Source organism: Merops nubicus, unplaced genomic scaffold (assembly GCF_000691845.1).
Source record: "Merops nubicus isolate BGI_N331 unplaced genomic scaffold, ASM69184v1 scaffold13877, whole genome shotgun sequence".
Taxonomy (NCBI): domain Eukaryota; kingdom Metazoa; phylum Chordata; class Aves; order Coraciiformes; family Meropidae; genus Merops; species Merops nubicus.
In genome coordinates, this window is record NW_008619665.1 from 3657 (window position 1) to 17315 (window position 13659).

Consider the following 13659-nt stretch of genomic DNA (forward strand, 5'->3'; position numbering starts at 1 on the left):
AGCTGTGGCAGCGCGGGCGGTGACAACACTCGGCACATGCGATTAACGACTCGACACCTTCAGAGAGGCAGAGCAGGAACCTTAAGCAGCAGTTTTGTTTTAAAGGGTTGGAAGCGACAGCCCGAGCTGCAGGGATGCTACACCCACGTTCAGAGCAGCCCGACTACCCCCCTGTCACAGCCCTGCTGCCGTTCTGCTCTCAGAGCCCCCCCCTAACTCAGCACTCCTGGGGCTGTTCTGCAAAGCTTGGAGCAGAGCAGAGCCCAGTGTGCAGCTCCAGCTCCTGGCTCCCCGTTAAGGTCCAAGCTGGAGGGCTGGGAGACTCAGCAGCCACTACCTAGTGACCACCTCAGGAGCTGCACTGCCAGGCCACCCTACAGCCCTCCACTTCAAGGGCATTTCTTCATGCACAGAATAAAGAGGGGACGAGAGAGCCTGAGGGAGCCCTCACAGAGCTCAGGCTGGGGAAGCAGCACAGGGTGGAGGCCCCATGAGGAGCTGAGGGTGCTGGGAGCATTGCACAGCCTAGTGACACCAGCCTTACTTTTTAGACTTCTCGTCCCTCCGGACCTTGGCATCAGCTTTGGCGCTTTTCAGTTCCCTCCTGGCATCAGCTAACTGCTCCTTCTTGGCATCAATCTAGGAGAGGCAAAACCAGATGGCAGCACTGTCAACGAGCTGCTGATGACCGTGGCAGTCACCCCTGGGCAGCACGACCCAAGGAGCCAGTTTGTGACCACGTTCAGGACCTACCAGAGGTCAGAGCCACGTCTGCAGAACTATCAGGCCGCCGGCCCTTCAGTTTGCTGCAGACCCTCACGTGGTGAAATACTCCCCTGGGAAAACAGGGCCCCACGCATTTCCAAAGACAAGGTGGCACTGGGAGCTGCCTCACACAGCTACAACCAAGGAGGTGAAGGAATTGGCTTGGGCTGGGACTGGCCAGCAGCCCCTCCGGGCAGCTCGTCTGCCTCCACTGCATCCTGCCAGCACCAGCTCCCTGATGGGAGCAGGGAAGGATGATCCCATTCCCTCAGCATGAATCAGTTCCTGCCCCAAATCCTACAGGCTGAAGGCTGTGAAGGCTTCAGGCAGTTCCTCTCCAGCATGTTTGGGATTCAGGGCGATGTAGCATTTTGCAGCTCCTGTTCAACCATCCCCTTGAACACCCCCCCAAGCTCTAAGGTCCGGGGTGAAGGCAGCCATGTTAGGTGTTACAGAAGCAGGGACACTGCAGGGCCAAACCAGAAGTCCTTATTGTGAAGGTTATTCTAAAGCCAGACCAGGAACAGACCTAACCCCTTTTGGACCTCATGGCCTTCACCAGAAACAATCTGCAAAGGAAGAGGTCAAGTCAGAGGGGTGTAACGTGCCACGTACACAGCCTGCACTGACAGTGGTCTGGGATTTGCACAATGGGAGTGGATGTCCACTTTGGGCTCTTTAGGGGACTCCAATCAGAGCTAGAGCCTGCTGCTCTGAAGTTCCACGGCAGCAGATCACATAGATATGGGGTCAAAGGTGGATAGAAAGGGTCTGGTCTTGGTCTTTACAAGGAAAAGACGACTCTGACTGAAAGGTGTCCCTTCCAGCTCGCCACTCCTCCCCAAGCAGGGGATGCAGCACTACCCAGCTCCTGCCAGGGAAAAGCAGGCTCTGCTTCCCTTTCACCTCAGGTGAAAGGAAAGGTGACCCCCGAGGTGCAGCCCCTGGTGCCAGAGCTGGGTGAGGGTGGGGGTACCTTGCTCTGCAGGTTCATCATGGCCTTCTCGAAGGTCTTCGGCGGAGCCCTCTGGTGGTTACACAAAATGGCAACCGCCCTGTTGGCACGGTTATAGGAGAGGATCTTTGCTGGGATGTTGTCATCCGCTGGAAAGCAGAAGGAAGTGCTGAGCAAGTGGGTTCTCCAGGGCTGCACAACCCCAGCCAGTGTCCCCCCGACCTGACCCTGCGAGCTCCTGGCTGCTGCAGAAGTGACCCTCCCCTCTGACGGGCCAGGCTCCACGCTGGGCTCCACCCATGGTCCCAAGAGCCTGACCACTGCCACCCTTACCCTTACTCCTTCTGGCACCCACAAATTGCCAGAACATCTTTATGGCACCTCTCTCTCAGAGGAGAGCAGGACCATGCTGCTCAGGACACTGCTGGGCTTCCCAGAGCCAAGGTGCCCACAAGGTGTGACATGTTTAAAGTGGTGCTTGACAGAGGTGGTGAATGAGCAGCTGAGAAACGTGGGGCTCTTACAGACCCATCTGCCTACAGCACTTTAACAGAAAGCAAGGAAGAGATCTGGTAAAGGACAGGTAGAAACCAGCAGGCACACCTTGGTGGGCACACAAGCCAGCTCTGCCTTGCCTTGGTGCTGTGCTGCTCAGCTGCCCCAAGAGATCTGCCTGGCAGCAGATTTTTTGGTCAGACCTCGGCTGTGTGACATTTGCAGTGGGAGATCTGCAAGGAGGAAGTGGTGGACAGATGTAGGGGCTGTGGTGAAGCCAAGGGAGCCAGGTGTGGGCTGCAGGGCTAGATCTGCTCCCCTCACAGTTTCAAGGCCAAGACTTACGATTAGTGAGCTCCTTGAGCTGCTGCTGTAGCGTGATGGAGGCGTTGTAAGTACGGAATACCTTGGCTGTCAGTCCCTCCATAAGGTCTTGAAGGTGTTTATTTAAGATACTGGTCTAAGGGAGCAGAAAGGAGGTGACAGTTAGCACTAGACTTGACCACAGCATTTGTGAAATCTCTGGACACACAGCTGACAAAGACATAGCTCAGGACTGAGACTCAGGGTGCTCAGACCTGACCACAACCCAATGGCCACATTACTGAAACCACAGGAAAAGTGAACAAAGAATCAGGAAGTATCAGATTGGCATGAAGTACCACAAGTGGCCAAAAAGGTTTTCTCCAGTGTGGGGGCTTTGTTTCCCAACAGGCAGAAGGGTGCCTGTCCCATCCCAGGGAAGGTGCCTGAACCACCACAGTGCTCCCACAGAGCCACACGTGCAGATGGGGATGGCATCTGAAAATCTGTCACCTCCCACAATCATCAGCTCTGAAAAAACATCCCCAAGGCAGAGCCAGGAGGCTCACCAGGTCCAAAGCCCATCACTTGAGGAACCTGTGGGCACAATGGACAACACAGACACCACACTGAGACAGACTCCCACTGTTTTATGGCTGCTCAGGCCAGCTCTGGAAGAAAATTGCCCCTGACACTGTTTCAGAACCAGAGCAGCTATGCATTCACAGTGCTCTTCATCCCTCACCACTGACTCTGTGCTTACATTGAGGCGGTCAAAGAGGTCATCCTCAGGCTGCTTGTTCTCCATGAACAGCTGGAGATTCTTAAAGACCTGCAGGGAAAGGAAAATGGTAACTTCAGGCCCACAGAGCAGAGAGCACTGGGTAGCAGCAACACACAAAGCAGCAACAGTGGCAGTTTCACTGCCAGAAACCCCACAGCTGCCACTTTTCCCTTAGTCTCCATCACCACTCCAGCCAAAGAGGCCCCTGAGCCCTTCTGCACAGAGTGAAGCTACCCAAACCAATCCTCCTTGCTGCATTAAGTGTTTCATACAGTTCCACCCCAATCAAGTCTCACTGGGGTAGGGAGAAGAATCAAAGCATCTTTGATTATACAGAGACCACAAATCCCAGCTCTACGTGCTTCAAATCCCCAGTTCCCAGCAACACACACTCTTGTAGACACCTAATATACAAAGATATCTAGTTCCTCAATAATCAATTCCCCACTGTAAGCACTGAAGAGACACCAAAAGATAACCTCAATAAACTTAAACAGGAAAAATGTCTTCTTTCAACAAGGAAGTAACAATTCCACCACACACTCATTTCTGTTTTTATTTTTCAGTTGTTTTGCCCTCCAAGAAGCCAACATTTACTGATTGCCATCACAATTACCACACTATTATATATGTGCTATCTAACACTGTGCTGAGCTGTGGGCCAAAGTGTTACACCCACAAAACCAAAAGTCTTTATGGATAGTGCCCTCCAGAGTCACACTGCTGGATGGGGATTTATTCTGGAAGGAGGATGAGATCACAGCAGATTTGAAATTAGTGAATGACAAAGAAATAAAGGGATTAACATTGCCTAAGGAAGAAGACTTGGATGGCAGATACCCAGACTCGTAGGCCAGAAGTGTCAGTGCACCTACTCTGTATGGTCTGGAGCACCCAGGATCCAAGACCTACCTCAGTGAGGGCTCAGCTCCAACATGAATGAGCCCACAGTGACAGAGAAGCTGAACTGAACTGAACTGCTACTCTAACAGTGCTGTCCACCACTGCACTTCAGAACCTTTCCTGCTCTAACTTGTCACACAGGCCTAGAACCCGACCCCTCCAGGTGATAAAACAACTCTGCTGAGCAGAATGTGACCCAAGAATCTCAGCCAAGACAGCTGTTAGTAACGTTATGCCAAGTCTTGACACTGAGACCACAGGCAAGAGCAGCAAGATGTTTAAACATCTGATCTGCTGGCTCACACCACCGGCAGGCTTACCTTCCATGGCACTGCCAATAAAAAGGGAAGAACATTCACTGACTTATTTTCTGGCCCCCTGCTCCTGGCACCCACATGGCACTGGCCAGCTCTTTGTGCAGCTCAGGCTGTGGAGGTGTGAGCAGAGCCCTTACCCTCTTCTCCACGGGGACTTTGTTGTAGTATCGGATGGAGTCCTTCCCCAGGAAGTCAAACTCAACCACGTACTCCTGGCCATCCAGTTCAGGATGCAGCTTGATGTGTTCTACCCTCAGAGAGCAGCAGCCCACGGTGTCAGCTGTCTCTCCTTCTTCTTTTTCATTACCAGCTCTCAAGGCAAGCTACATTTATATCAAGACAAGAAAGGTAAGCACTTCAAATCATCCCAGTAACGTATAGATGCTGGAAACTTTCAGACACTGGCTGAGAATCAGTAGTGTCCATAGGAGAAAAGAAAGGGAGAAAGTGCATTTGAGTGGATAAAATTCACACCTACAAAATTCTAATACAAATAACCTCAAGTTAGCTTTAAAATAATCCTCCTTGAAAGCCACAAATCAACCAACCCACCAGAATACCTCATGTTCTCCAAGAGAGGTTTAAAGTAAGATATTTTTATAACCAACTTTTTTACCAACTTTTTTTTTCATATAGTAACTCAAACTGTAAGACAGTTTTGACTAAAAAAAATTCATTTCAAAACATTTGATTTATTTTTTTAAATCAAACTGACTTATGTGAACTCAATCTGATACAAAAAAGTTCAGTGGTTCATCTCCATTCCTACTTCTTCACTGACAATAAACACACTTTAAATAGCATACAGGACACATTGGGTTATATGAATTATCTAAAGGCTGCATTAAAAAAAGTATTTTAACAGTGCTGGCTAAACTAATTTCTGCTGCTTGAAGAAAAACTTTCAGTGTTCATATGAAGCCACAGTTATTGAAATCAAGGTTCCCTGGTTTCCAGCACAACATTTGGAGGAAAACTTGCTCATTCAGTTGTCAAGACACTAGCAGGGCAAAAGCTCTGTGGGAACTGGTTTGAAGTAGCTTTAAACACATCAGTACAACAGCAGTTTTCTTGACACTGTGGTGAAAAAATTAGCATAGCTCTGAAACCTCAGGACTGTGACCTCAAACTAAGGAGGTGACAAACCAGTAGAAATTCCCAGCAGGAAAACTGAAACAGCTGGAGACAAAAGGCTCACACAAACTTCCCAGTAATCCAATTGGGCGATTCTGGAACCAGGCTGTGAATTTTGGCTGAGCTGAAACAATGCTGCCTGAAATAGCCACTTTCAGCACAATAGTTCATTGCTCTGGATTCCAGGTAATGGGAAGGAAAAGGAGCCGGGAGCCTGCCCACCAGGAAGTCTCAGGGTACCTTGGTAACTGGGCTCAATTCTGCCTTAGGAACAGCATCCCTGAGCATTCCCAGCAAGAAGAGGGGGCCGAGGGCTGAGCTTTACCTTGTCAATGAAGTAGAGTGCCACTGCTCTCTGCCTGACCTTCATCTCTTTGGATTTCCAGTCTTCCCGATACTGATTCCGGATTTTGTCCACGCACTTCTTCAACCGCCGCGCCGTCTCGTACTTCTGCCAGTCCTTCTCCCCCTGCAGAGAACGTTGGGACAGTCAGCCTCAGGGAGCAGGCAGAGGATCTGCCCCAACCTGCAGCTTGAGGCTTTGCAGGTCTGTGTGAGGCAAACGGTGTGGCTGGACAGAAGCTCTGAGATTTGGCTGCTGAACGGCTCAGCCTCGAACTACGCTCCGTGCAGCTGGAGGTAATTCAGATTTCCATGACAGCAAATGCTTCCACAGAAGCAACTATAAAGGCACAAAAGATGTTATGTCTTCCACGCCTCTCAATGTATAAAATGGTTTCCTCTGCTTTATTTAGATGACACTTATGTTGCTTCAGCTGCGTAGTTAAACGGCCATAAAGCGTGAAGAGCAACATCAACAGTTCTTCATCATTATTACACATTCAAGGCATGGCAAAAAGAGGGCATGAATTCACAAGGAACTGTGATTTCTCCCTATACTTGTAGGACAAACCCCTTGCTTCCAATCCAGAAAAAGAAATCTCATTAAAAAAAAGAAAAAAGACTTCATGAGAAGAACTTACATCCTGTCCCTGAAGCTGAAGGCTGCTTATCTTTGAGCAGGTTTATTGTTGCTTGGAGGGAATTGATCTGTTGAGTGGTTATTTGTTCCCACAGCAGGGTTCATGGCCCTTCAGTCCTGAGCTCCTTATCAGCCTTCTCAGCCAGCAGCCTGGCCACGTTTTGAGTTTTACAATTGACTAATTAGCAACCCATGGTTAGAACTTCACCACATCATCAGTAGGGCCACAAGTAGGTAAAACACACACCAGGAGCAGGCATGGATAAAGTGCTCCCTTTTAGGTTTACACAGGGTAAAGGATTCCTACTAGGAATGACACAATGGTGCTTTTCAAAAGACATTTTCCAGATGTCACCTGCTCTCCCAGGCAGTAATTGTATCCTTTCTTTTCAAGAGGAAACAGAAGCACAGAAACTTTCATGGTTTTCAACCAGTGTAGGATGAAATAGTAAAAGAACCTTCCTTCCTATCTCTCTCCTAGCCAACAGCTACGTTAGTTTCTTGAACACGACCAGTAAGATTATTTTAACTAGATCTTTACCTTAATTCTTGAGCTAGGGTTCAACATGATGTATTTGATAGAGCCTTGGATGTTCTCAGTCCATGACACCAGCCAGGTCACCTTGTTATCATGCCGGACCTCCTTCCATTTGTGTCCTGGTGGAGGGGCAGGAATCTTGGAATCCCTGCAGAGAATTATGAGACAACAAATAAGAACTATTTGACATCCACAGCATTAAAACAGACCAAGTCATGAATACCATCCCACCAAGAAAGCACAGGGAAGGAAACTGAGGCAATGTAACATAACTATATATCTCTATACTCTTGAACATCAGCCTAGATAGACTCTGAAAAAGCAGCTATCCTATCCAGAAAGCAACGCCAGGGTGGGAGGCATCCAGTGCTCACTTGCTGCAGTTAATGATGATGTCTTCTGGCATGATCCTTCTCTTCAACATGCCCATTTTGGGATGGTTCCCACGACCTCGGAAGAGACCTGGAGGTTCAATCTTAAAGTTGGCAATCCTCTCCTTGTGGTTGTCCATCACACAGTAACCATACTCCTTCAATAGCCGCTCGTTCTCCTCCTTGATTTTCTGGAAAAAGCCAAAAGCAAGGATGACATGATGCACTCAGCCCAACACAGACCAAGCCTTTTCATTATGCCATTTTTTTAACGTATATAAGCCCAAAATCTTTTCATATTTGTTTCACAGCAATGCTGAAGACCCAGCTCAAACCCAGACCCTCATCGTGCCCAGTGCTGTACTGACACACAGAGCAGCACTGCCCAGCAAATCATTCATAGAATGCAAGCAGCACAAAGTGGGGGGAAAAAAAAGGAAAGAATGTGTGAAAACTCTTTTAAAACCTGTACTTGAGGGAACCAGATTGGGGCTGGTGAAGACAGCTTGCCACAATAGTCCTCTACCTGTACCCACCTATCCCAGCTCTAAGGGCAGCCCCAGCACAGCACTGCTCCTTCACAGTCTCTATTCAGCATGTGACATCCACTTTGACTTTTGACTTGAGATCTTGTTGTTTATATATATAAAAACTAAGATTTCTGTGTTTGAACCCAGTGTCAGAAAGTAGGCAGAGGAATGTCTCCAGTCTGCCACATGTCAAGCCTGTGTCAGCAAATGGTCTCCTAAGCAGAACACAGCCTCCTAAGTAAAAATGTGCTGAGATGTCACTGCATACTTCTGCTCTTCAACTCTAATTACAGAGGAGGAAAAATAAAAACATTGCAGCTCAAAATAAGGCATTTGTCCCACAGGCAGCACTGGTGTGCCAGCTAAGAAACTAACCAAAAAAGCCACTCCTGCTCCACTGGAATAGCTACCACAGGTGGGAACTGAGAAGGCCTCACCCAGGGGTTTATCAGATGGCAAGAGCAGTAAGACATGGGCTCTCTGCTTTGGTGGGACCCCTCTGAGCCCAAGGCCAGATGTCCAAGCTACCAGGCCCCTCACTCAGAGGATAACTACCATAGTGTTGCAAAAGATCCACTGAAAACGTGGGGCAAATTTCCAGTTTCCACTGCAGTAAGTCTCAGTCATCTAAAAACTCTTTAATTCTCTCCCCACAAGCCACTGTAGCCATGCTACTGGAAAATAAAGGTTTTTTTTAATACAGAAAACTGCATTACTTGATGTTTAAGATTTGTTCTCTCACTTTATTCACTAATGTGTTTGCTGCATCCCTTCTATCATCCCAAATTTTGCCCTCCAAACCCTAAGAGCTTCTAAAATTAAAATCTGTCTGTAAGTGAGTATCCACTGGCCATTACTGGCCAGGGATCAAGGCTCCCATGGAGGCAGCACCTCTGATTCTCTTCATTTACTTACACAGGACCAGGCATTTTGGCCCTATCAATATAATTTTGAGTCAGGATGAAGATTCAGCTGTAAACACAGTGCTCTGCCCTACATGACCTGCACAGTAAAGGTTCCTACAGTAAACATGAAGGTAATAATTTGAAAACTAGACAACACTGACTCATAAATGGCAAGGCAGGCAGAGGAATGATTACACAGAGATGTTTACAAGGCAGCTAAACTCAAGAAGTCTCCTGGAATTCCCTCTGGTACCTGTTTCTCCTCCTTGGACATCTGTTTCCTAGCTTCCGTCTGAGCTTTGAAATACTGGCTCATGTGGGTGAAGTCACACTTGCTGAGGTTGGTGATAGTGCTCTTCTCTTCAGAGGTCATTTCCTTGCAGAAGGAAAACAGCACTTTAAGTTTTCATATGTATAAGTTTTCAGGCACAGTGTTGCTTTACCCCACCCCGGGCAGCTGAAGCAGCAACAACAGACAGGTTCTGCCAGCACACCCCCAAGAACCCCCAAACTCTGGCACATGCTCACTCCAGCCAAGGTCAGAGGAAGGGACATGCAGAGGGTGCAGGGAGCACTGGCCTTCCAGTGGCCCAGTCTCTGTGGGCACCAGCAATGCTGTGCCACCCCCCAGAGCTCTCCCACCCAGGAAAATGGCATCAACTGGTCTATTGGTTTGATCTTACAGCTGATAAGATGACTGAGGTAAAGTGAGTTTTAGCTCTTTGGAAGGGGTTTCCTTCTAATATAAAGGAGATGAGCTACACCCCATCATGCTGTGACAGGGAGATTTGGCTGGGAGAAGTCTGCCTTTGTTGGTTTGCAGAGGTATTTATACCAGGGTCCTTCCTGGTGAAAATAGAGGATAAACTGCAAGTTTCCCAGCTATGATGTGAGGCAGCTTTTTGTCCCCTCACACTAACTTCCCTGTGTGTGGAACAAGCCCCTTTTCACCTCCCAGTGCTGAGGAGACACTGGCTGTGCCTGGAGTCACTGCAGCCCAGGACTAGGTGCATACCTTCCTCCAGTCCTTGAAGAAGTTTTTCCTGAAGATCTCCTTTGTAGTGTACTCGTGATCAAGCATTTTTGCAAAGAATGTGGCAACTTCTTCTGCTTTGGTACTCAGCTTCATGACTTTACCTACAAAGAAAGGTTTTCTTTTTAAAGCAAGTGCTAAACAGGATTTGAAGCCAGGAGGAGGCCACAGCAGCTACCTTAAAGGACACTGTATTTTTATCACAGAGGATTTGTTTTAAAAACATTTCGTAGTACAGCAAATTGGATGGCCAAAGGAAATGGAGGAGCACAACTGCCTGCCTTTCATCATAAACATTTTGGGAAAAGTTTCCTCTGGAATCTAAACATTAAAAAGAGCAACATCAACGTGATGGGAGACAGGTCTGAGAGACACAGGGCAGGAAGGGGAAAAGGCCTCCTGCAGGAAACCCTCTGCTGAGACACCCCAGTGCTGTGTGTGCTCCCGGGCAGATCTTGCTGTTTGAAGTGGAAGAGGCAAAGGACTTGATTGCTTTTCATATTCCAGCACTGGGACATATGGAAACACAGCCTCTGTGTCCCTCTGCCCACAGAGGACTCTGCTTTGGAACACCCCTGCCAGCCTCTAGCTATTTCTAGCCAGGAAAAGCCCTTCCTCTGGACACACCACAAACAGGCTGGGAAGCAGTGCCAGGTATTTGACTTCACTGCAGGCAGACGTGTGAGGATGCTGCTCATCCTTCCCTTTGCTGTGGGAATGCACCCCTGTGTCCCTGAAGGGGGCTCAAAACCTGGTCATTTTTGAGAGGGACTGAGCTTTCAGGGAATGGAGAGGTCCCACTGCAGCTCATCTGCAAGGCTGCAGTACCAAGTGAAACTGCTGCAAGGGAAGGCTTTAAAAGGCCAGGGAGAAGAGGCTGCTGCAACACTGGAGCTGTGGATTCACCACCTGTGGAGGGGCTGCTGGGTCCAGATTGCACTCCTGATGCCACGGGAGGTGCCAGGGATGCCTGGCAGGGAGTCTGCATGCAGCTCACATCTCCAGCTAGTGGCAAGAAATAGTTCAAGACACAACGGGCTGGCAGACAGTCAACACCTGGGGACTTGTTAACAACCATTTCACTGCACAAAAGGGAAGACCAGAAACACTGCTGTTGATTCTGGACTCTGGGAAAAAAACCACCACACATCTGATTTACTATGTCTTTTCCAAAGTTGCATCATCTCCAGAATTAAAGCACGGGAGTCAGCTAGAAAGCCTTTAAGATCTGTAAACCCTCAGAAAAGGGGACTCAGCAAAAGGTCCTCCCCCAATGATCTGAGGATATTCTGCAATTAAATTAAACCAACAGCAACTGCCAATTTTTAAGCTGCAACCTAAAATACAGCATTTGTTTGCTTATGACAGGAAATGGGGGAAGGGACAGAGAGCAAGGGAAACGGTTTTTCCAGGCTACAGGTCTAGCCTGAGAGAGGCTATTGAGTTACTAACATGTTATGGGGTTAAAATGACTGATATTTTCCCCAAATGGCCAAAGGCTCTTTATCTAATCACTTTAGACTTCACTGGACTCCATTTCCTCTTTTTTTACAGAGGTTTGGAAAGGCTCTCAGTGGCAGGGCTGGACGTTTAAAGAAAATGGAGACTTCTTCTAGAGGCATAAACACCAGTTACCAGACTTAAAAACTGAAAACCAGAGAGCAAGCAGGGGATAAAACAAGCAGAGAACCCCCTGTGGCCATGACTGAGAGGCAGCTGCCACCATCTACACTCTTCCCCTGCCCCGCCAACAGGAAAACACCCGTTCAAGCCACCTCTGGGGGATGAGCAGCAGGCTGTTAACCCACTGTTGCTCTTAGCCAAGCCCTAAAGATGGCTTTGGTGTTTCCAGCTCCTTCACCAAGCCTGGGCTGTGGGCACCACCAACAGCTTGGGCAGTGGTTATACAGGATGGACACGGGCAGATTCCTCCAGTGAGGGCAAGCCTGCAGCTGGCTGGCCAGCCACAGACCATTCCTGGGCTCTACAAGCCCTCCCAGGCTCATCTCCAGATCAGACAACACCTTGTGAGCACAGACAGCAGCTCTCAGCAGCTCCTGGGTACCTCAGACAGCTGATTTTTTGTCTGGTTTCTTAAGGAAGGCTTAGGTGATTGCTCTATTTGCCAGACCTCACTGTCACCCCATAATTGTTGAGCTTCTTGATGACTTACTGCTGGGAGAGAGGTTCAAAATTCCCTACATCTCCTAGATATAAGGAGATAACTAGCCAGAAGAGGAGCTTATGGCTGCCTGCACCAAGGGACAGCACAGTGCTACCTGCTCCTCCCCTCCTCTAGACAGCAGGAGAGATAGCACATTCTTCAACAGAGGAAAAAAAAACATCAAACTTTGATTCAAGCTCTTATCAAACCCTAAGAAAGAAGTCTGCAGACATCCCTGATCACTGGAGACAGGCTTTACTAGGATGCAATGTGTTTATGGCTCTACATTACTGCTGAAGATGAACACCACCCATTTCACAGCATTTAGAAACACTGGGTCATGTCACATGCAAGCAGCACGTTGCTCCTGGAGAGCTCCATGCCCAGATCTCCCCTTCACCAAAAATTACTTTTTCATCCATTCAATGCCTCCCACTTAATTCAATCCTGGGTTAATTTGATCCTTCATTTAACATGATCACAGGACTAAAAGGAAACACACGGGTCATCAAGTCCAGTCTCCAGCAGGCATCACATCATATAATCCTTTCCACATGAGCCTCTAACAACCACTCAGCCCAGAATATTAGAATTCCCCACCAAATAGTCCTACCACACAGAGGTTAGTGACTGGGACCATGACTTACACCAGCAGGCTGTGTCCTTGGGGCCAGGGTCACCCCAGGCATTCCTCCAAGAACCTCATCATCTATATCAAAATTGAATTGTCTTTTATTCTGCTCATGCCACCAAATGATGATGGCTTTCATCACAGATGATAGAAGTTGCAATTCAAAAGGTTAAAGAAAATGGAGCAAACTCTAAAGGTGACCAGTGATGAGGTAGCTACAATTATGTACTCCACTGGTTACACTCCACTACTCCAGGTGTAAGACACCCTCATACTCTTACAGTAAACTGATTTACCACCACAGCAGAGGGAGGGCAAGCTCACCTCCCTGTCAGCTCAGTTAGCAGAATTCAGGTTGTTCCTTTACTTCCACAGATCCCTCCTTCTCTCAGCCTTTAAAGAACTTCTAAGCCAACCACTGAAACAAACCCACGTCCTCATCTCCTTGGTCCCCAGAAGAATGCCACAATACCCTGAGAATGTTTCTTTCTCCTCCCAGCAAGTGGAAACACAGATGAACTCACCATCATAATAAAACTTGACATTTTCAGGCAGAGGTTCATATGGTGGAGCAAATATGGGACCTTTGTGCTCTAGGAACTTCCATTTAATGCCTTCAGGGTAGCGTTCTTCTTCCCACCTTCAAGAGAGAAACATGAGCCAACACAATATTAAGCTCCTAATCTTCATTTTATTACTATGTGGGTATAAGAGGATGCTAAAGAAAATCAGCAAGCAATCGTTGCTTCACCAGGCACAGAGCAAGTGCAAATATTCAATGCACTGTCACCATTTATTTCCCTTTTTGCCTTTTTTTTCCCCCCTTCCTTTTTAAAATAAAAAAAAAAA

General features: G+C 48.0%; 1 protein-coding gene across 1 annotated transcript in view; it reads right to left on the minus strand.

Annotated features, from left to right (window-relative positions):
- LOC103776370 (DNA topoisomerase 1) overlaps positions 1-13445 on the minus strand; it is a 15443-nt gene extending 1998 nt beyond the window's left edge. The window contains exons 1-11 of the mRNA XM_008943879.1: positions 13335-13445; positions 9998-10119; positions 9236-9358; positions 7551-7738; positions 7180-7324; positions 5982-6125; positions 4660-4845; positions 3282-3350; positions 2561-2675; positions 1742-1869; positions 545-639 (exon numbers count right to left, since the gene is read on the minus strand). Coding sequence (XP_008942127.1) covers positions 545-639; positions 1742-1869; positions 2561-2675; positions 3282-3350; positions 4660-4845; positions 5982-6125; positions 7180-7324; positions 7551-7738; positions 9236-9358; positions 9998-10111 — 1307 coding nt within the window. The 5' untranslated portion in view covers positions 10112-10119; positions 13335-13445. The remainder of the gene's footprint in view (positions 1-544; positions 640-1741; positions 1870-2560; positions 2676-3281; positions 3351-4659; positions 4846-5981; positions 6126-7179; positions 7325-7550; positions 7739-9235; positions 9359-9997; positions 10120-13334) is intronic.
- Positions 13446-13659: the final 214 nt, after the last annotated feature.